General features: G+C 36.6%; 1 protein-coding gene across 5 annotated transcripts in view; it reads left to right on the top strand.

Moving 5' to 3' along the window:
• LOC150101139 (uncharacterized) overlaps positions 1–24,876 on the top strand; it is a 916,744-nt gene that overhangs the window by 564,530 nt on the left and 327,338 nt on the right. For all 5 annotated transcript variants that reach the window (XM_090401523.1, XM_090401522.1, XM_090401520.1 and 2 more), the window contains one exon: positions 11,194–11,247. In XM_090401523.1, the coding sequence (XP_090257649.1) occupies positions 11,194–11,247 (54 nt within the window). The remainder of the gene's footprint in view (positions 1–11,193; positions 11,248–24,876) is intronic.

Here is a 24,876-nt window from a genome sequence, read left to right as displayed (position 1 = left end):
TGCAGTGTTGTTCACAGCACTATAACGATTGAGGTGTATCAGAATCAGACTGAAGAGCTGTTGCACAACTTGGATAATAGGACAGAATGATGTTTGTATAACTTAAGCCTAAGCTCAGTAAAGGTACCACAAGAATGGAAAGAATGTACGATAGTTCCACTGTACAAGTGTTACAAAATCAAATGTTTCTAAAGACTGATCTATTAGTATCTCTGGGATGGTTGTGAAGGTTCTAAAGAAGTTGGTAAGAACTTGCATGCAGAAATGAGTTGACAGACAAGCTATACTCTGCAATAAACAGCATGGGTTTACTAAAGGGAGATCATCATTTTAGCAACTTGCTCATATTTTATAACAATATTATAGCTGAGTTGGATAAAGGGAATATACTATATAAAGAGAGAGAGAGAGATACACACTATGATACTGTTGAATTTTGCTAAGGTGTTTGATAGAATACCACACGATAAGCTGTTGCATAAACTGGAGACTATGGGATTGGAATATAAACTCTTGATGTGGATAAGTAAATGGTTGATGGACAGGTATCAGAAAATGGTATACAGTGGATATAAATCCACCAGATTTATGACAACTGGTGGTGTACTTTGGGAACCGGTCCTAGAACCGCTGTTGTTCAATCTGTTCATCAACATTATTGGAAAGGAGCTGATAGAAGATGTTCAGCTATTTGCTAGTGATGCAGAGGTAGTCAGGAGAAATTAGGGGAGGTGCTACTGATATCCAGCACTTACAGAATGATTTGTATGAGATAGAACAGTAGGCAAATGACAATGGCTGTCTATTCATTGTTAGTAAATGTACAGTTATACACTTTGCCATGATGAAATTTCTAATGGCATATTAGGTTGGTTGGATTTTGCTACAAGAAACTGATGAGACTACAGATCTTGGAGTTACAGTGGATAGGAAACTGAAGTTCAAAAGTCACACCAAATTTTGCACATACAACTCAGAGGATAATCGCAATGTCGAAACAAACATTAACATACAGAGAAAAGTTTGTTACTTGGTTACAAATTAAGTTAAACTTACCAAGAAATTATATTCTTGTTAATTTGTTAATGTTCTTGTTCTATTAATCCTTTATCCAAGTGTGAGCAAACAAAGTGTGCACATAAAATATATTTCTAACTAGACTTCTTGTATATAGAGGCTGGTAACTTTGCATCAATTGCTTTAGTATCCCATAATGCAAACCACACACCCTTTCAGTTTTGTATAATACTATTCATTATGCATATAGCATTATATGCTCTATATACAAAGTAGCCTGGTCATTAAGATACTTCACACACAAACTTTGTTTGCTTACACTTGGATAAAGGATTAAACAAGAATATAAATTCTTGGTAAGTTTAATTTAATTTGTAATCAAGTGAACAACCTTTCTACTGCTTTTCACCTTTTTACTGCTTGTATATGGGAATATATTACTTCTGCATTTATTCAACCTTAGTATGTCTTCTGGATCTGGCTCCCACTGATGACATGTTTGTCTTCGGGCTTGATTCTTGGGAGTAGAGCACTTCTGCTTGGAGACGTTTTTTTCCCCCTGTAACTGAGTAGAGCCACCATCGAGAGTTTGAGTTTAGGAGCAATCCTTTTGGGATACTCACTGAGATTTCAAGTGATATTGCAGATTGCTCAGTTTTTGGAGAAAGGTACTCCCTCCCTCCCACACCTTAACAATACCTCAATAAAGGTATTGTTAAGGTAGCATTATGCGAAGAGTCAATAAAGGTAGCGACTCTTCCTTCGCATAATGCATAGTATTATGCACATCTGAAAGGATGTGTGGTTTGCTTACGGGATACTACAGCAATTGATGCGAAGTCATCAGCCTCTGTATAAAAATAGCCTAGTCATGAATATAACTGAACATGAATATATAAACAAGAATATAATTTCTTGGTACATTTAATCAAATGGATAAAAAAATCATTTTTCCCTCTTTAAGGTCTTGATATGACCTGGACTACTGTATGCAGATTTGGTCTCCTGGGTATTTATTTATTTATTTTATTTATTTTGGGCCCATATACGAGAGGTTGGCTGATCAACCTATAGTACTTTAGTACCGCGTATTGGTAATGGGATCGGAAAGGAGGAACTTGTTAACATTTGATTTGAAAGCCTGTATATTGTATTTCTTGGGAAATAACTCAGGGGGAAGACTGTTCCACAGTACAGCAGTAGCAGGGATGAAGGAGGAGGAAAAGAAGCTTGTTCTATGGGTTTCAAGGTGTACTGTGAAGGGATGTTGGGAGATGGCTCTACGTGTTCCAATGGGTTTAGTACAGAGTGGAGGAATTATTGATGTTGTTTCAGCATTTTCCATGAAAATATTTGTAGAATATATAAATTGCAGAGACTAAATGTCTATGTAAAAGTGGGGGGAAGTGAGTCGGTAAGAGATGGATCATTTATCAGTCTAATTGCTCTCCTCTGTATTGAGTCGAACATTTTGAGGGAGCTTTTGGGAGCCCCCACTCCAAATATGAGAACGGTATTCGATAGCTGGGCGGATTTGCGATTTGTATAAGGTTAACAGCTGTTTTGAAGTGAAGTAACGTCTTGAGCGAAAGAGAAAGCCTAGTTTTTTGGAAGCTGAGGATGCAGTGGTTGTGATGTGTTTATGCCAGGAGAGGCCTGATATCATGGTAATTCCGAGAAGAGAAATTTCATCTTGTCTGGGGATTTGAGTGTTATCAAAAATAACACTGGGTGAAAATGGTTCTTTTTAGTTGGAAATAAGACAGAACTAGGTTTTACTAGCGTTGAAGTTGATGAGGTTATATGAGCCCCATCGGAGGATGTTTTGGAGGTCTGCGTTAAGGGGAGTTGTGTAGGGTAAGGTTTATCAAATGAAAGGGAAGAGTGCAATGTGCTGTCATCTGCAAAACTGTGTATTGGGTTGGAGGTCAACTGAAGTAGGTCATTGATGTATAGAAGGAAGAGGGTCGGTGAGAGAACTGAACCTTGTGGGACCCCAGCATTAGTTGGATAGTGGGAGGATAGGGAGCCGTCTACCATTACACATAGTGTGCGTCCGGGCAGGAAGCTGGTGATATATCTGCAGAAGTCCTGAGACAGTCCAAATGATGGAAGTTTGCTTAATAAGCCTTTGTGCCAGACCTGGTCAGAGACTTTAGAGATATCGAGTGCAACTTTTGGGATTCACCAAATTTTTCCATAGTATATGTCCAGAGATGGGTGATATATGAGAGCAGGTCACCTGTTGATCGACATTGGCGGAATCCGTACTGGTGGTCGCTTAATAGCTCGGTACCTTCGAGGTAAAGTAGTAGTTGAGAATTGATGGTTTTCTCCATCACTTTAGATAGGATTGAGGTGAGTGAAATAGGGCGGTAGTTAGATGGCAGCGATTTGTCTCCCCTTTTTGGGAATGGATTGAATATAGGCCAATTTCCAGGCTTTGGGATATACCGGATGATTATAAAATAATGTCAAGTGTTCAGAGCCCTCTAGTGAGTAATGTATTGGACGAAACACACCAATATTCGGTAGACGTACACAGTGGAATATGGGGATTCGATTTAACGAAAAAAAAATAGTGCCAAAAGTTGCCAACAGGAAAATTTTGGCGCTGCCAAATTAATTTTAGTAGGTGTGACTAATGAATGACTAAATGGCAAATGAGAAACAGCACACATCAATTTCATGACTTTTATTGTTAATTACAAATGAGGTTCAATATGACCAGCATTCTGATGTTCCAGGAACTGCATACGGTGCACGACATTTTCCACAGTGGCTCGCAACATATTGGAATTGATTTGTCTCACATGTAACGTTATTCGATCATTCAAAGTTGGAATATTATTATTATTATTATTATTATTATTATTATTATTTGACACTTCCAGGGAGTCCAAAGACTCATCGAGGGAGAGTGTGCCAACAGCATTGAACGATTGGCTCCCCCTTCCAACTACTAACCGCACTCAAACTTACTTAACTGAGCCGATTTTAAGAAATCCCCACACCCAAAAGTCACAAGAATTGAGATCAAGCGATCGCGGTGGCCATGGCGTGGGAAATGCACGACTAATGATTCTTCTGTCACAGAAATGTTGTTGCAAAACACACTGTACCTGAAGTCCGATGTGGGGTGGTGCACCATCCTGCATGAAGATGGTTGAATCGAGACATCCAGTTTGCTGCAGTTGTGGAACCACAAAGTTCTGTAACATATTGGCATACCTGTTAGCATTGATGGAACAGGTCACTGGTTCATTTTGGCGATTTTCCTCATAAAAGTATGGGCAGATGATAAAAGATGCCGTAAATTCACACCACACTGTGACTTTGGGCGAGTGGATAGGCATCTGCAGACACATGCAGATTTGTTGCAGCCCAAATGCGACAGTTGCGTGTGTTAATATCGCTGTTCAAATAAAAGTGCGCTTCGTCACTCCATAAAATCTGCCATGGCCATGCATCATCCACTTCCATGCATGCTACAAAGATAAGTCAGTTCGTGTGGTCACATCACCAGGGCGCAATTCTTAAACACGACTGATTTTATAGGGGTATAACTTCAACATCTGATGTAGGATTTTCCACACTGTTGTGTATGCGATATCCGTTTGCCGGGATATTGCTCGTGCACTGCTGGTACCCTGCACATTCATCATCTCCTGTTCCACAATAGCAGTTGCATCTTGTTCAACTTGTTGGTGATTGATTGGTTTGCATCCCCTCCCTACCTGCACTGCTAGAGTTCTTGAAGTTTCAAATCGGCGAATCAGTTTTCATAAGTTTGTTACGCTAATCGGTCCTTTTCGTAAATTTTTCATACGCCGAAACTCACAAAGACAAGCACTGGCATTATTGTTCCACTGATAATAGAGTTTGACTAACAAAGCACGCTCACGTGAGGTAAGAGGCATTGAAAAGAAGTTCGTCTACGTATGATAAGAAATCTCACAGGCTTTCCTTTTATTGCATGATCGCTCACAAGAAACGCGCTAATGCAAATTAATGCATTTTACTTGGTAAACAGCGCCAAATTTTCCCCTGTTGGCGACTTTTGGTACTATTTTTTTTGTTAAATCGAATCCCCATGTTCCACTGTGTATGTTTACCGAATATTGGTGTGTTTCGTCCTATACATTACTCGCTAGAGGGCTCTGAACACTTGACGTTATTTTATAATCACCCAGTATATACCAGTGGAGTAAGATAGTGTGTAGAGATGGCATAGGAGAGGAGTCAGTTCTGCTGTACAGACCCTCAGGACAATTGGAGGAATACCATCAGGGCCAGGGGCGTTTTTTTGTGTCTAATTTTGACAACAGGTTTATGATCTCTTTCTGGCAAAAGGATACAGGGGCATTGTATGTTGGGCAGTTGGAATGACTGGGGGGGAATTTGCTATTGTTGGTTATGCATGCATTGCAGGCAAAGTGTGAAGCCAGGAGATTAGCTTTTTCAGTGGGTGATGTTGTAATTGAGTCATCTGGGTATAATATGGGTGGGAATAGTGTAGGGCAAAAGTGCGACAAATTGCTTTGGCAAGAGACCAAAAGGCATGGCTGCTGCTAGGACAGGCTGCAAGTTTCCTGCTTTTTGCCCATTCAAATTCTGTTTTGGAATCATTGATAATTTTTTAGGCATCTGTTTCAGGCTTCAGTATAGGCACTGAAGAAGGATGGAGTTCTTAATCTGAGCCAGTTGTGGTATGCCTGGTTTTTCATTAGTACAGCCTTGGCACATATTTTGGAGAACCAAGGTTTGGATAGGGGATGGCAGTTCAGAGTGGTGTGGGGAATGTATGTTATCATGCCAGTGAGGATTACTTTGGTGATGTGTTCGGTGCCTATGTTTGGATTGAAAGACTGCAAACAATAGTCCCAACCATGGGAATGAAGCATAGCAGTCTCAGAGGCTGTCCCACTTGGCACTGTCATAATGCCAGACTACTCATGCAAGTGTGACTGTGTAAGCGTTGTTGCATGGGGCAGGAGATGAGCACTAGGTTGTGGTCAGAATTAAACATGGGGTTCACTACATTCACTATATTTGGAAGGGTCATTGGTAAGGAAGAGATCTAGGATATTTGGGGAGTGATTTGCATTATCTGGTATTCTGGTCAATTTGCGAACTATTTGTGTTAGGTCATTGGTGATGGCAAATATTTCAGTGTCTCTGCCTGCAGGATCTGTACAACGAAGAGGAAAGCCAGTTGGTGTTATGGACATTAAAATCACCTAGGAGGATGATTTCACTATTAGGATAGTGGGACTGGAGGAAATCAACTTTTGAGGAGAGGAAATTAAAGAGCTCAGAGTGGTTGGTGGTACTGGGAGAGTGATAGAGACAGCAGAAGAATTTTACTGAGTGGGGGAAGGATATTTTTAGTCAAAGTTGGGCGATTCTAGATTAGGTGCTCTCTGGCAGGGTATGTCAGAGCGAATATATACGCCATACCACCCTTGGGTTGAAAGGAGTTAAATAGTGAATATAATAAATTTAGTTCAATCCTTTATCCAAGTTTGAGCAAACAAAGTTTGCACCTGAAAATATCTTCAGGTGCAAACTGAAGGGCAACTCGCAGCAAAGGTGGATCAAGCTCTTAACTCCTTGTCTCAACATCTCCCATAATGCACAGCACATCTCTTTGCGGACATGTATACTGCTATGCATTGGGGGGGGGCACTACCCATACCGGTTTCGACCTTTATTGAGGTCTCGTCAGTGGGAGCCAGGCCCAGAGTGGAGATACTAAGGCAGAAGCAATAGGAGAGGTCATCCTTGCCAAAAGGTGTGCCACCTTATTATGTAAATAATAAGGTGGCATAATTATGTGAATCTTATTAGTGAATAGTTTGGTTGGTTGAAATGGATGGTGCCAGGGGAAGGTGAAATTTGAGTTTCTGTTAAGAAGAGTAAGTGGGGTTTGGTTGACTGTAGATGATAGTGAATACTATTAAGGTTGGAGTTGAGACCACGGATGTTGGTGTAGAGGATATGCAAGAGTCTGTGGGGCATGGATTTGACTGCAAGGGTCTTGCACATTTCCTATGCTGTGCCTGCATACTGGTCTCCTCGGTGGCTACTAGTGGCATCACTTGGTTTTTGCACTAGTTTGGTTTGTAGTCTAGAAGAAAAATGCCAAAATGGAGACAACAGCTGGACCAGCTGTTATCTCCATTTTGACATTTTTCTTCTAGCTGTCTTCGGAGTTGCTGTCTTTGTTCCCTTTGTTCAAAGGTTAAGTCAGGTCGAGCACGTACATGCGATTGGGACAACTGTCATTTAGCTTGCTATTTATCGCCATTATTAATTTGGAAGTGTTTGGCAGTGTATCACAGATTACATTCACGAGACATGGAAAGTTCGTTCCGTCCTTTCTTTTTTTTTTTTATGGGACCGAAGCGATGTCATTTGATGATATTCCTTGGATCGAAGTTGCATTCACCTTCTAGTTTGCTAACTTCTTCTTTTAAAGATTTACCTTTTCCTCCGGAAAGTTCAGAATAACAGCGTTGAGTCTCCTGTTTTCAGCCTCAAGCGACGCATGTACTGTCGATGCAATTAAATCACGGAGTTCGTTAGTGGGTACAGATGCACTTGCAATCAGCCGCTGGTCATCAAGTATTTCGAGCTTTGTTTCCATCTTTCGGATTTTGGACAAGAAAGTATCAGTTGTGTTATTAAGGTGTTGTTCAAGATTTTCGTTTGCCTAGGTTCAGCAGCTGTTTAACAGAAGGAAGGCACGTTGAACAGAAAAAAGGCTGGTTCAGTTCAGTAAAAAGCTTGAGCACTGATTCATCTATTTTCACGTAGGAAGTGTGTAGCCAGTTGCAACAGAAATCGCACGATATCCCTTTTTTCCTTTCAGTAACTTCGGTTTCGCAACTGCGGCACTTCGTATTGTCTTTCGGTTTGTTGGCTATCAGCTGCACTACGCTGACAGGACTTAGAGGTAATCTTTCGTTGTCAGAGGAAGGCCAAGATGTAGGTAGATTAATACACCAAGAAGTGCTTTAGAAGGCCAAAATATAAGATCTGACAGTATTGGAGTCTGGACAGATAAAATTAATCTAGATGAAAATTGTCATTATGAAATAGAAATGATGTAAACTTTTCATTTAGTCCAACATAATATCTTGTAACCTCCCCATGTGTACATATCATATACAGGTATCCCTCGCTTAACGCGGTTTTGATTATCGTGGCGAAATTAATTGTGGCAAATCCCTTGATATATGCAGCAAGAGTTTTGATTAACGCGCCTTTACCCCTGAGGAGCTCGCAGCTGATCTGACAGATACAAGCAAAATTCTTAATATAAATATTCTCACACAATTCAGTGCATAGCTTGGAGGTCATGAGTAGCTGTGCATTCATATGTTACGAGTGTTATTCTGCACTGTTTTTTGCTGTCAGTTTGGTTTAACACATATTATGTAAAGGTTTGTGATATTTGACAGTAAACTGTATCTGAGAGATACTGCAACCTCCGATGTCAGTATAGTATGGTTTAGTTTTTTATTTTTTATTTTTTTATTCTTTGTTCAATAATTTTTAGATTGTAACTGAAAATAAATAAGCCATCATGTATTACTGAAATAGAGAGGCAAAGGCTTATTTATCATACATGTCCTCTAGGAGATGTGCTTTACATTTATGGAAAATACTAAGCAAAAGTAATCTGGAGCTTACTCCACCTATAGTACGGTTGCCCATAAGGTTGGTTATGCTTGCATCTGCCTAAACTTTTAGTTTCTATATATTCGGCACTTGTAGTTTCTATATTCGGCTATGAAATAACATTGGATTCAATATCCACTTAATTTGTACCATCATGTATTATATTTGCAATGTTTTTTCTTTATGTTTTATTGCTTTTTTGCTGAGGTCTGGAGAGTCATTTTGCTTGTTATCATGGAATTTATGCCGATAAGAAAAAAACTAAAACTGTTGAAACGACTCTTGATAACTTCTTGAGATAAAAAAATTGCAGTAAATAATGTAGGTGCAAGCATTTATTAAACATTTACTTTGCATTCATTTTTTATCTTTCCTAAAAGAGTATTATATAAAACGAACTATTAGTACAGTAATCGATCAGGGACGAATTGTACTTTTTACCATTGATTATTAGATTTGATATACACGGTAACATTGAGTGATTAATTAACCATATTAATCGAGGGATACCTGTATTCAATTATGGTTTTTTATTTCTGTTTTTTAGGATCAATTTCATAAATGAAAATACATTAAAAAAACATGTTTAATATATAGATTATTAGTTCCAAGGCTCAAAAGGTAAAGACTGTTAGCAATCCATAATAGTAAAGATTTGTAGGTTTGTACTTTTTTGAGTGGTGTTGTTAATTTTCTGTATATTGATCATCTTTTTAAAGCACATTTATGTACACTTAATCCTGTAGAAGCAGAATAAAGTGTGCAGAACTAGTCATTGAATAAAAATTAATATTATTGTGGACATATTGAATTTCTAGGTGGAAAAATAACACAGAAGCCTAAAGATAAAATATATAGGTATCGTGTCTAAATAAATAAATGATAATTTGTTCAACTTAAAATACAATATAAGGAATGACAAGTAAATTCCCATAATGCACATGAGCTATATTTGTTTGCGTTGACTAGTGGCTACTGTTCACCTTCAAAGTAATCTCTTTGTGCAGCAGTGCACTTTGTTAGGCAACTCTGCCTTTTTTTCCAGTTCAAGACATTTCTGGAACTTATTTTTCAGACTGCTTTTTATTATAGTCACCACATTATTTTACATGCCAGAAAATCTCCATCCTTTCAAGTGATTTCATGGTCAAAAAGTCACAGTAGGTTACATATCTGATGAAATGCAGAAGATGGTTCAAATTTGTGATTAATTTTTTGGTGTGAAACTCACAAACAGCTATTGTATTGTGTTACTCAGATCATATGCCCATTCTTCATCTCTCACATCCTCCTGTCCCTCTTTAAACCTCCTATGCAACCCAGATACACGAGAGTTTTTCATGGCATCAAGATCATAAGCCATTCTTAACACATTTAGAGTTGCATTTGTGTTTTTGCCTACCATTGCACAACACCTGAGGTTAATGTGCTGTCCTAAATTCTGTTTTCCCATTTTTCTGCCCTAAACAACAAACACGTGTAAATTTTATTACAGCTTATCAGTTGTTGGCTTGATATGACTCAATGCTATAACACAGATATCTCCAAATAAGTCCAGTTTTGTAGTTCTGCATGACTCATGGTATGAAGTTATTCCAGGAATTTAATTGTTGCACCTTGTGCTATAGGTCCTAGTACCATATATCATGATATGTCATTTTGGCTTTCCTTGTGAAGAAATTCCTCAAAATCAGAATACGTTGTTTTAAATGCTCAAGAATATATCCTTAAATAGCCTTTAAGCCTAGCAATCAACAATGAGCCTATGCCTGGAAATTCAACAATCTAAACTAGTGAAACAAATATTTTAATAAAAAATTGAAATTATTAGTTCCAATAATTTAAAATTTTTTATTTAAACTTATTTATTTAAAAGCAAAAAAAAATCAACATTTCATTCTCAGATTATATTCGTTCTTAGTCTGACATGTTTTATATATTCATAGATTCTAAACAGTATGAGAAACATGTGGAATGTAGACTTGACTGTTTATGGATATATGTTCAGACAACTATAGTCAGAATGATGTAAACACAAAATAACTTGGTTATTTATCAACAAAAAGGACCAGTTTTGTGCTTATAACATGGTAACTTAAGGTAAGAAAGAAAATGAATTCATCTAAAGGTGAGATTAGCCAGTCTCATACAGAGGTAGAATGGTTTTCCCTCCTTGACTCTCAGGTTTTTCATCACATAAAACAAACTGGCCAGAAGAACACATGCAATTAACAGATATAATATGCTGACCTCATAGCCTTAGTTGTTCCGTAACTCCAAATAACCAATAATGAAATAACTGTGATGAATCTGACTCTATGGAGATTGCATCGTAGCATAATGTTAAATACCCAAGGCTCTATTCAGGGATACATCTTTTCTTCATGGTTTTCTGTAGAAAAGTGATTTGAAAATAGAGAAAAAAAATCATTTAATTCTTGAGAGTCTTGAAAGAAAGAAGTCATATGTATTTTTTTTTTTTAATTTCAGGGACCGTCTGGTGCTCACGGAGAACCTGGAAAACCTGGATCAAAAGGTGATAAGGTAATATATTATTTTTATACCTGCCTATTTTAGGTGGAAGAGGATGTTCATTTGGTAAAACTACATAGTCAGTTCCTTATTCTTTCTTCTTTTTCTCTTTCCTTTTCTGTTTTTATTTCTGTTTATCATGATTCGAAAATGATTGCTTTGAGCCTGTATTATTATTAGTACATGACTACCTCCAGCATGTTCAAGAGTTCATTGTGGGAAGGCACAATACTCCACTACACCCATTTCACCTACTTGATTGTCTAACTACAATACTACCACCATCGATACAAGGTAGTAGTAGGCCTGTAGTCTGCATCCTTTTATCCACAGTTCATCGTAGAACATATTGTCAGTGGTGTTGTATCCATAAAAATTGGATAAGACACCAATGGGTTAATGTACTCTTTATAGATGAATCATTTTAGTCTTTCCTCCAATTCTAGCTGACACTTGATCTGGTGTGAGAGTGGTGCTGTTTACCATTGTGAGAATGTTGTTGAAAGGGATAGGTATGGCAGTACTGTGTCCTTGACTTTAGTGTTACACAGTGATCAGCATTCATTTCAGACAAATTATGGAGACTACAACCGTGTTAGAAATAATTATTTTAATTTCCCGATGTTTCGACCTTAATATGAAGCTCATCATCTGGAGTACACACACACAGAGAGAGAGAGAGAGAGAGAGACAAGCTATATTATATTTCATATAGTATGTTAAAGAGGCAATGATTTGATTAACAGTTATCCTACTGGCCTGACCTCTAGTGGAAAAAATAAATGAAATAAAATAACTACATCAAAGCTATATTCTGTTTATGACAACATCAGAGAAAATTTTTTTTCATATAGATACTTTTATTACAGCAACGGTGATGTCTTAATTTAACATGTGAATTGTTATATTAGGTTTAAGATCCTGGATTACCTATAGTCCTATTTATAATTAACTCTTAGGAATAAAGGTTATGTGGGTAGAATATGTGCCTTCCATATTCTTGGGATTTTTAGACCATCATTGCTGTTAAGATTTGGATGGTTGATAAGAATTTCATAGGCCTCCTTAAATTTACGTTCATACCACGTTTTCGTGTGATGTAAACACCATATGCTTTTCCAGTCAATTCTATGTAAAGTATTCAGGGCATGATCAGAAAGGCCAGCTTGACCATAGCTGTTATATTTAATGTGTTGTTTATGTTCCTTTCTTCTGATAGGAATTGTGCATCCTGTTTCCCCTATATAGGGCAAATTATGGGTGCAATGAATATGGTACTCTCCATGGTGGGCCAGTGGAGGGAGTGGATCCATGGGTGAGTTGAGTAAGTTTTATATTTTGCAGGAAGTTTAAAGGTGGCTTTAAGGTTGTATTTCTTTAATATTCTGTTTATTTTTTCTGATATCCCTTTAATCTATGGAATGGTTACAGTTACAGTTGTATTGTAGTCTAGTTTATTTTTGTTTTTAAGTGAGGTCTTGTGAAGAATTTTGTTGATAATATTTTAGCTGTAGCCATTTTTAGGAAGGTATTGCTGATAACTTTTAATTCATCTATAAGTGCTTGTTCATTGGAGCAAATCTTCAAAGCCCTGTTTTTTAGTGTGATAATAACACCTAGTTTTTGTGTTGGGTGGTGGTGGTTGGAGTTTGTGTATATATTGGCCAGTATGTGTAGGTTTCCGGTAAACAGTGAAGGAAAGACTGCCGGAAGGAAGACGTGACAAATGTATCTCAAAAAGGAAGAATATTCTGCTTTTCAATCTCAGTTGTGAATTGTATGCATTTGTTGTTTGTTAGATGGCTGAGGAAAATGTCTAATGTCTGGCAGCCATGGGACCAGATAGCTAATAGCGAAAACATTGTCAACATATCTAAGCCAGACTTTGGGTTTTAAAGGAGAGGGAATCTAGAACATGTTACTCAAAATATTCCATCCATATAAAAGTTAGCAATTGTGTGTGTGTGTGTGTGTGTGTGGTGGTGGTGTGTGTGTGGGGGGGAATGGTGAGCCCATGGCTGTGCCTTATTTTTTGTAAGTAGAAAGTGTTTTGCCACACAAAATAGCCAGAACGTAGCACATGTGCAAAGAGCATTGTGATATGCTATGGTCAGGTATTATACTTAATGGACGCACCAAGCTACAAGTGCTGAAAAAGGGACCATGATTGGTGAATGATATTGCAACAAAGTTCAATGTCATGTTCAACTGATAAAACTTAAAAAAAAAATGCAAATATAATACATGTTGGTTTATTTATTTTCAGTTACAATCTAGAAATTATTGAACAAAAAAACAACTAAACCAATATTGTACTGACATAGGTGTTGTATCTCTCAGATACAATTTACTATCAAATATCGCTTTCGCATTTGACTCTGTCATTCTCATCATTGGACTCGAGTAACAAAGTCGCTGAATCTTTTCAACATGTGATGGACTATCTAATCAATATATTTTTCCAGCCATTTTCAATGGCAAATAAAAAAAAAAACTAAACCGATACTATACTGACATCGGAGGTTGCCATATCTTTCAGATACAATTTACCATGAAATATCACACACCTTTAAATAATATGCGTTAAACCAAAACAGACCGCCTAAACTGTCGAATATCACTTGTAATATATGCATGCATAGCTAGTCATGCCCTCCAGTATAACCTGGAGGGCATGACTAGATATGTGTAAGAACATTTATATTAAACAGTTTGTTTGTATCTGTCAGATCAGCCACGACCTTCACAGGGTTAATTGAATTGAGTGGCAAGCACGCTCCCAAGATATTAACCCCATAGAACGCATTTGGGATGCAATGGGGAGATGTATTGCTGCTCAAAATTCCCCTCCAGAAAACAAACAAGGCCCTTAACCTTCCTCTGAGGAGGAGTAGGCCAGTTTGCCTCATGTACTCCTGAATCACTTCATGCCAAGCATGGTACAACATTAATCGTTATAGTGAATGCATTATTAGATTGGATTAAAGACCCATTTGGAAGTGATCAGAAGTAAAAAACATAGATAAGTTCAGCTATACAGATGACAATAATCTGCAGGGCAGGAAACTAGGAAAAATCTGTTTCAATATCGGATTGGTATAATAATACCAACTCATAATAATAGTTGGTATAACTATAAAAATAGAGCAAACTCATGTTAAAACTTATTTATTGTAGAAATTTTGCCTAAGTGTCTTAGGCATCTTCGATAGAAGATTATAGAATAACTTGCATTCCTGTCCCTTAGTCTCTTATGTGCAAGATATTTCTGAACACATAGCAATCATTTTAAAACCACTGAATATTTTTGTTGCCTTTTGCACCATCAGAAAAATTTCCACCTTCCTTGTTTCTCCTAAGGATAAGCTTCCACCTATAGGTGTTTCCAGGAGTATACCAGATTCCTTGCTCTTGCAACTTATCTTATTTTAAACAAATTGGATGACGTGCTTTTATTTGTCTGGAAGATCACAAGTCTTATATTAAATATTGTTAACCTTGAAGAATCTGGACTTGCTGAGCATTCTATCCACAGTAAACATAAAGTTTATTGGAACAAGACAAGAGTACTTCATGAAAGTTGTTTCCTCATAGGAATAACTGCAAAATCAAGGCCTTTTGCTAAAGCACTGGTTTCGGTGTCGGATAAAGGGCGATCGGAAATGTTAATAAGAGATAATAACATATCTATTACACTGACTGAATTTAAATCAAAATGATTGTCTCTCTCGAAGATCTGGGAGACTTTTATTTTATGTAATCATTAAAAAACCAATTATTTAAATATCAATTAATTATTATTTTCTATCATTTTCCTAGCACGCGACAACTATGTGTTCCTTTAATAATTATACTATGCCACAGGTACCTCTAAAAATAAGTATGTAAAAAAGTTGGTAAAACATAACTTCCCATTCACAAACCCATACTGACAAGCACACAGAATACTGCTGTTATCAATCCACTTCTATATCCCAGCTCTTACCAATCTCTCAGATACCTTAATTACAGATCGACATATAATTTGTAGCCTTAGCCACCTTATCACAACGTTTGTAAAGTGGAACAATTTTACCTTTCTTCCACTCTTTTGGGAACGTGTGCTGTTCCAAAGTTCTTGTTAAACTGGTATGCTAAGACTGATGCTAACTACCTGGAACATTCCCTTAAGACATGTGGCGTTATGTCACAACTATTGCTTATTGATATCGTGCTTACTTAATTCCTCATATACCTCTTGCTCACTTACCAATAAGTCTTTTCCTATTATCTCTACACTTGAGCGTCTCCTAATTTCACATTATGACTAAAACACCCTAATGAATCTCTCAGTGAATACCTCATCTACTTCCTTTCCAATAGTTACCAGTTTCATCTGTTAATATCATCTTGCTATAATTATTCTGCTATGTACTTGCCACTTATCGAAAAAAAACTCCCTTTCTTGGCTTGATTTACTAATTTTTTGCTAATACTGCACTTTTACTGCTTACCAGCTGAGTCATCTTTCTTGCCTTCTCTTTATATTCCTCATGCAACTGATTATTACAATTATTCACCTTGTGCTGCTTTCACAATGCAGCCTTCTTCCAGATGTCATTCTTAATCCCTTCATTCATCTATTTGACACCTACCTAATTCACCTTTTTGACCTTCAGAATACATTAATGCATTGATGCTGTTAAGTATCACTTTGTTGTTTCCCAAGCAGCATTTATTTCCTTCCTTCCTTCATTTCATGCTATTTCTAAGCTTTTCTTAATCATTGGCCTTGTAATTTCACCTATATCCTTTACTCACAGAAGTTTTCAGATGGCTAACTATAACCTAGATGATCACTTCATGATTACTCTCATCAACTGGAGAAAAGTGTGACACCCCACTCACAATCCCATCTTCTGATGAAGTGATCATATTCTAAAATTCTCAATTCTCATGTGTGCCCTCCTTTGCATACTGTCTAAGATTGTTATCTCTCAAGAAATTGATTTTTCCTTCTTCTCATAGTGGCATCACCTTATTCCCGGATTGGCAATCTAATTTAAATATTCTACCAAACAGTTCCATGGATTTGATATCAAAGTTTAATGACAAAGGTACCACATTTTGAGGAGCCAATGTCATTGACCCAGAATAATCACAGGAGACTGGTGAGAAATTGGCTATGTGGTCCTCAAAAGGACATTGCCACATCTCAACTATAGACCTCAAAACATTGCATAAAACTATTGTTATTATTATTATTATTATTATTATTCACGCCTCCATGGAGTCAAAAGACTTATCGTGGGAGGTCCTTCCTAAGAAACACAAAGTCTATCAAGACTCATTGAGGGGAGGTCCCCCCTAAGAAACACAAAGTTTATCATACCACTCCTTAAACTCATTGACCATTCTTTCTCTCACCACTCCATCAGGCAATGCATTCCATGGTTCACCTACCCTCCATTCAAAGAAACCACTCTTCACTCTCTTGCAAACAGTTTCCTTTCATAACTTCCAGGAATGGCTCTTGTCATCACTCCTTCCTGCTGTTCAGCCAAGTGAAAGAACTCCCCAGTATCAACCCTGTAACCACCTCTCAACAGTTTAAAAGTCTCAATCATATCACCTCTCCTTCTTCTATCCATCAAACTCGGCAGTCCACATTCCCTCAACCGATTCTCATAACTAACATGGTACAGTCCTGAAACCATCTTTGTTATCCACCTTTGTATCCTTTCCACAGTTAATTTATTCCCTTCAAATCCTGGAGAACAATATTCTAATCTGAGAACAATATTCTAAGTATGGTCTGATCAGACACTTATACAACGAATGATAACCCTTTTATCTCTGCAGGTCAGTGTCCTTCTCATTATTGCAGCAATCCTCTGTGTTACCTTCACCACCTTTGCAATATGTCCCCTAAATTTCAGGTTTCTATCAATCATCAACCCCAGATCTCTTGTCTCCCCTACTTCCTCCAATATAACTCCTCCCATAGAGTATGCAGCATCCCATTGATGTTTCCCAAACCTCAAAACCTTACATTTTGCTGCATTAAACCGATACACCCATTCATTTGCCCATCTATCTAGCTTATTCAAATCCTCTTGCAGGGCTACCACATCTGCACTATTACTAATAATCCTTCCCAGCTTCGCATCATCTGTAAACAACTGAATATCCCCTTGCAATCCACTGACAATGTCATTGATATAAAGGTTAAACAATATAGGTCCCAGTACTGAGCCCTGTAGGACCACACTTGTAACCCTCTGCCTCCTTGAAACTGCTCCACCATACACAACTCTCTGATACCCATCAGACAGCCAATCTGACATCCAGACCCATGTGCTGCAACTTAAATATCAGCTTATCATGTGGCACCCTGTCAAATGCTTTTGCTAAGTCTAAGAAAATGGCAGTATATGCCTTTCCCTCATCTAATGCTCTTGTAACTTTATCATAAAAGGCTAGCATATTGCTAAAACAAGAGCGCCCCTTCACAAATCCATGTTGACTCTCACGGATAACACCACCCTCATCTGCCCAATGCTGTAATCTATTAATCTGATACTACATTTAAGAGGAGGTAAAATGCTTTAGGTGGAACGTTTTCAGAATTTTGGAGTCACATTGGATGGACAAAGGTATGGTAGACCTAAATGAAGGAAAAATCTACTACTCTGGAAGAAGAGATCAGCAGCAAAAAGGAGATGCCATTGTAATAATTATAATTAGAAAAAATTCAAATACCATCACTGATATAAGGCCAGTCTCTTCAATAATCTTGTCCTTCAGGTTTAAAGAAAAATTAAAGAAGCTTTACATTAAAATTGTTCAAGTTTATGCACCAGACCATTCTTATGAAGAAGTAGTATACTTAGAATTTTTAGAACAGCTGCAAAGGAAGTAGATGATGCAAACGAGAGAGAGAGAGAGAGAGATCTTGATAATCATAGGAGATTTTAATGCAAAAGTTGGGCCATTTTCAGATCTTACACAGATGTAGAGAAAATTTGGAATAGGAAAATGAATGATAGAGGAAAAATTCTAAATTAATGTAATTTAAATGGGCTATTTATCACCAAGGTAAAGCCATGAATGTACCTGGACTTCACCCAGTGGAAAAATCAAGAACTGCATAGACTGTATATCAATTAATAAAAGATGGAAAAGCTCTTCAAAATTTAAAAAAAATAAAAATAAAAATAAAAAAAAAATAAAAAAATATATGTTTATGGTTTTCTGTATGAAAAAACACTATTGGTGATAGACAATTTCATTTGCAAAAATTTAATATTTCTTCTCTGCCATTAATTTTTCCTATTCCAAATTGGATACAGACCATGAGCACCTTACACCCAAAATAGACTGCAAGTTTTCCAAGAGAAAATATCCTGAAAGTAAAGAATAAGACATCAAAACACTTAAAGACCCAGCATACAAGCATCATTATGGAAAACTGAGTATGGGGAAACTTGAAACAATAAGGGAAGAAGGCATAGGAAATTGCTGGAATTGAGGTAAAGAAGAATTGCTGTACACAGCAGCAAGGATTCTGGGTTATATAAAGAAGAGGAAAAAAAACAATGACTGGATGACAGAAGACACTTTGGAATTAGAAAGAAAGAAGAGAGATAGATGAAAAACAAGTTATCATTAAAAAACTCTTGGAAACAGGAGCTCTTATAATATACTCAAGCAAATAGACAGAAAATGCAGAGAATGAAAGATCCACTGGCTGAATGAAAATGCAGAAGAATGCAAGGAGCATCAGAAAAAGAAAAAAAAAAGACTTCTGAACTGTATATGAAACGATCAACCAAATAGCAAAGAGCTACTCCTCTTAACTCATTACTGTGCTTAATGGAGACAAGGTTACAGGAAACCAGATAGAAACATAACCAACCTGGACAAAACACTTCTTGCAATTACTCAAAAATAAGAGAATCTCACATCATACCCATTATACACAAATAGACTAAACAGAAGCCAAACCAATGAATTTAAAATAAGAAATTATCAAGGCAATAGCTCAGTGAAGAATGAAAAGGCAACTGAAAGGAGTTGAAGGGACTCTACAATACGTAAATTATTTACACAACCTAATATAAAAACAAAAAGTGCAAATTTCTGATGACTGGAGAATCATAAATTAATCTCAATGCATAAAAAAAAAAAAATTGATAAAAGAAAATGTGATAGTTATGTCCTTGCTGAGATATATTTATAAGATATTTATCAGAATCATTCAAATTAGAATAAGGAAAGAGTATGAAGAAGTAATGGATGTATAAAAAATCAGTCTGTCACTTTTGTACGAATTCATTTTTCCTTCAAATACATGCTACTCATCTACAAACTGCAATCCCTTCTCCTCACACAGCTCTGCCAGCATACCATTTATGATTCTTGCTCTCCGTCTCAACTCATCATTGTCATACCATGGTAACACACAGTGAAAATCTTTCTTACCACACTGTTATCTTTCACTCTCCTCAATAGCCTCCTGATATCCATCCTGATATTGTCCTTATGTCCAATCTTATGTCCATAATCCTAAGCATAGGAAATTACATCTGCTAAAAGAAGAGAAAGATGGAGAGTGTTCTTACAAAGTTTCCACAGGTCAAAATTGACTAGATGTTACATAAAACAATAAATAAATATCAGTATTTATCCTAATTCAAAATGTCATATCCAAGAGAATGTCAGAATTACAGAAATATCCATTACTCTTTTCACATATACCTAATATAATCAACATAATCATATTCCTTTTTTTCAGTAGCACAGTATATATGCTATTAATATAACTGGTATACTTGCATTTGAAATTCTCTTGTTTCTATAATGTACCTCATGTTTATCTAGTTTCTGGTTTTTCTACTTTTCCTAAATCCTGCCTATTTTTCTAGAATATCTCTTTTTATATACGGTTTCAGTTATTTTTGATTACTTTTAACATTATTTGTGAAATGTGAAAAAAAATTAATGTGATATTTCTGTAATTCGAACATTCTCTTGGATGACATTTGACATTTTTAATTAGGATGAATACTGATATTTATTTCCAACATATTTATATGAGAGGTTTTTTTTTCCTTGAATCTGCTGAGATAAAATTTCTCTTAAAATTTCTCCAGTTAGTGAGAGTGGCAAACAAAGGTTTTGAAATAGAATGGAACAGCAGACTGTTGCTGAGGAATTTTGAAGGAAATAGAGGATATCAGAGATCTAGGCATGATAATGAACAATCAACTGAAGTTTAAGGGTTGCCTTGCTAAAATTGTGAAGATATTATATCAAATTATGGCAATGATGAGAAGAACTTTGAGGAATTAAACATGCTATGGTTATCAGGTGTAATGAGGATTATAGAGCACAGATTTATTCACTGGTTTTCATGGGATGAGGTTATAGTTATTGTTGTTGTTGTTGACCTTGTACAGGCACCTCCATATAGTCCAAAGACTCATCATGGGAGACCAAAACTATCCACACAGTATTTATCATACCTCTCCTTGAACCCATTAACAGACAAAGCACACGCACACACACACACACACACACACACACACACACACAGCTGACTTCTACAACTCATTCCATTCATTCACTACTCTCCAAGTGAAAAATCTAGTCTTCAAGCCTTAATAACCACATCTTACTCAATTTCCAACTGAAACATGTCCCCTACACCAATCCTATAAAACCCTTTATGTAACTTAAATGCTTCCACCATATCCTGTCTTTTTTTTTTGCAATCCACAAACCCTCAGTCTGTCCTGTATGAAACATTACACAGGCCATGCACTATCTTGGTCACTTTTCTCTGTATCATCTCCACACTTACTTCATCCCCAAGAAAAATCCACTTGATCATATCTGAGCACAGTAATCCATATGTAGACATATCAAGGCATTATAATGAGGAATGACAGCTTTATTTCTGCTTGTTAGTGTGTTCTTCATTAACCAAGTAATCTTGTGAGCTACCTTAGCAATATAACTTCTATGCTTCAACTCTCTGTCTACCACCACACTTAAATCCATAGCCTCATCTATTTCCTGGGGTCTGCTCCCATCAGTGCGGTACACAGCTTGTAATCTATTTATCCTAAAATGCTTAACTTTACATTTCTTCACATTTAAACTGATACCTATTATCTTTTACCCAAAGTGATAGCATATTTAAATCATCCTGCAAGCTCTCCACATCACCTTGATTAACTATTACTCTATCCAATTTCACATTATTATTATTATTATCATCATCATATCATTATTATTATTGCACCCTCCATTAAGTTGGCAGACTCATCATGAGAATTTCATTCAACTGACAACATATTTAAAAAAACATTTAATTTTCTTGACCAAAAAAGCTCTGGAAAAACTTTTATTGGGATTATATTGATCAAGTGTATATAATAAACAACTAAGTTATACCAACTAGTTTCACCAACTAAGTCTGTTGGCATTTTCAGGGTACATAACTGATGTAACAGTTTTTTACTTTTTAGTGCCTTACATCAGTTATGTACCCTGAAGATGACAACAGACTTAGTTGGTGAAATTAGTTGGTATAACTTAGTTGTTTATTATATACACTTGATCAATATAATCCCAATAAAAGTTTTTCCTTGACAACATATTTATCATACTGAATCTAAAACCCATAACACTACTTGCATTAATAACACATTCTGGTAATGCATTCCATTCACCGACAATTCTTCATGTAAAAAATCTACTCCTCACACCCCTCTTCACCACACTCTCACATAACTTCCAGGGATAACCTCTGGTTTTTCCCTTCTCGTGTTATACTCTTTTTATAATCTAATCTGGATTAATCTGATAAAATCTTCTCACTAACTTAAATGTCTCTATCATATCACCTCTATTCCTCCTATCCACATTTTTTCAACCTCTTTCTCTCTCAAGTCCTGATATTGTCTTAGTCACTTGTCTTTGGACCCTCTTCAATGTCTCCACATTACACTGAAAAACTAGGTGACCAGATTTGAGCACAATAATCCAAGTGTGGTTTGACCAGTGCTTTATACAATAGCACAACCATTTCCTTATCCTTACATGTTAGAGAACTTATCATAGCAGCACTACGATGTGCAGCCTTTGCAACACTAGCAATATACTCTCTAAACTTCAGTGTACTGTTAACTGTCACTCTCAAATCTCATCTGCTTCCTGCAGTATGGCACCATCAGTGTAGTACACAGTGTTATATTTCTGCACTTCAAAATGCAGAACTATAACACCTTGTATTTATTGATATTAAAACAACTCCACCCCTTTGTCCAAGTCAAATGTTTATTCAAATCTTCCTGAAGGGAATTAACATCAAGAATGCTGATGATGATCTTTTTTTTTTTTTTTTCATCATCAGCAAACAACTGAAGATCCCCAGTAAGTCCACACGATATATCATCAGCAAACAATTGAATATTTTCTTTCTTTTAAGGTTACATGGTGATTAGCATTCATATTTATGAATTTAGGGACACAAAACACACGTGTTGAAAAGATTATTTTACTGATTAATAATAAAAATAATAACTTTACGTTTCGACCCCTGTATTGAGGTCATCTTCAGAAGGATACATTCAGAAGTATAAGAACAAGCTACATGCTGTTGCACTCTATACAAGTAAATTACAACAACGTTGTTAACTAATCTTTTTTCTTAGCCTGCCCTCTAGTGAAAAAAAAAAAAAATTATTAAAAAAAAATTAAATAAATAAATAAAATAAAATAAACAAAAATAAAATAAAAACTACAATAAACTCTGCTAAAGTCCTCACGTACTAGGATTCTTCTGGAATTATACAGTTTATATTGTTATATTACAATTATCTTCTGGATTTGTACAGTACAGTTTGCTATTGAATGTTCAAAAAAAAAAAAAAAACACTTCGCTAGGTCTTCTTGTATTGAGATTTTTCTTCGTGGTTGCTATGAAGGTTGTAGATGGGTTCTCCACATTCTTGGAATTGTTAGACCATCATTTTTATTCAGATTAGGATCACGTTTGAGCACTTCACATGCTTCCTTGAATTTGCGCTCGAACCAGGTTTTGGTGCGGTGTAGGGACTTGGTACCTTTCCAGTCAATTCTGTGGTATGTTTGGAGTGCGAGGTCAGAAAGGCCGGTTTTTCGAAAATGGAGGTATTTTATGTGACTTTTGTGTTCATCCTTTCTGATTGGGATGGTTCGCCCTGTTTCCCCTATGTATGGTATGTTACATGTGCAATCTATTTTGTAAACCCCTGGGTGGGCTAAGTGTGGCAGGGGATCCTTGGAAGAACTGAGTAGGTGTCTTAATTTTGTCGGGGGTTTAAAGGTGGTTTTGATGTTGTATTTGTGTAATGTTCTGTCTATTTTTTCTGAAATGCCTCTAACATATGGTATAGCAATAGCATTCTTGAAATCTTTTTTGTTATTAGTGGTATCTTTGTGGAGGATCTTGTGAATGGTTTTTATACTGTATCCATTTTTTATAAAGGTATGTTTGATGGTCTCATATTCATGGTTAAGAGCTTGTTCATTTGAACAAATGGTTTGAACTCTGTGTTTAAGGGTGCTTATGACCCCTAGTTTTTGTTGGGTGGTGATAAGAAGTTTTGTGTATGTATCTATGCCAGGCTAGAAAAAGCTTTGTTAAGAGAACAAATTCACGAGACACGAAAGAACTTAGCATTGACCCAAGCCAAAGTGCTACAACTGAAATTTGAGCTATCCAGTTACGTTAATCAGCAAATTTGGAATATTCTAGACAGGATTACAGACGACTCGGCCAAGCACCAATTACTCAAAAACAAAGAACAATTAATAACAAAGTTTCAAGCATTAAAACTACAGGAAAGCACAAGACAATTACGACACCATAACAGAAGGCGCAGCCAATCACCCAACAACACAATTAGGAGCAACCAACCACCATCAGACCACTGTCTGGTTATCAACCAATCGGATTACAACCTCACACTAGGTGAACTCTCGCTACTGGAGAAAGGTTTAAATTACGCCATTGCTCCGAGGTCAGTAAATAAACTAGATATAATATATCATATCGAGAGAGGTTTTAAGATCCCTCCCTGCCAATGTAGCTGACAAAATACAGATGGAAACTGCCTGTTTACTAAATTCAACCAAAAAATTAAGCAGCAACCTGAACAAAGTGGATAAACTGGCCCTCAAATCCCTAAAAAAAAAAATAACCGTGACATTATTATCACTAAAGCCGATAAAGGGAACGCCACTGTCGTTTTAAATCGGACAACCTACATTAAAAAAATGAACCACTTGGTATCGGACCACAACACCTACCAAATGGTAAATTACAACTCCACAACGTAACAAAAAGAAAACTACTGAACTACTTAAATCAGTTAACATGTGGCCAGAAGAAACAATCAAAAAATTAATACTGCAGTATGCCCGGATGCCCAGAATTTATGGCCTGCAAAAGTACATAAACGCCATTACGTCCAATTGTGGAAGGAATTGACAGTCTGAATCACTACTTAGCCAAAAAATTAGCAGCCACACTCAAGGAATTGGTTGGTCATGCCCCTTCCTACATAAGAAAAAATACACAACAATTCAAAAACAAAATTAAAAATATTA

This window comes from Typopeltis vanoorti, chromosome 12 (assembly GCF_054136105.1).
Source record: "Typopeltis vanoorti isolate ZY-2024b chromosome 12, IOZ_Tvanoo_1.0, whole genome shotgun sequence".
NCBI lineage: Eukaryota > Metazoa > Arthropoda > Arachnida > Uropygi > Thelyphonidae > Typopeltis > Typopeltis vanoorti.
Note: the sequence above shows the minus strand (reverse complement) of the source record. Positions and strands in the feature narration are given on the sequence as shown.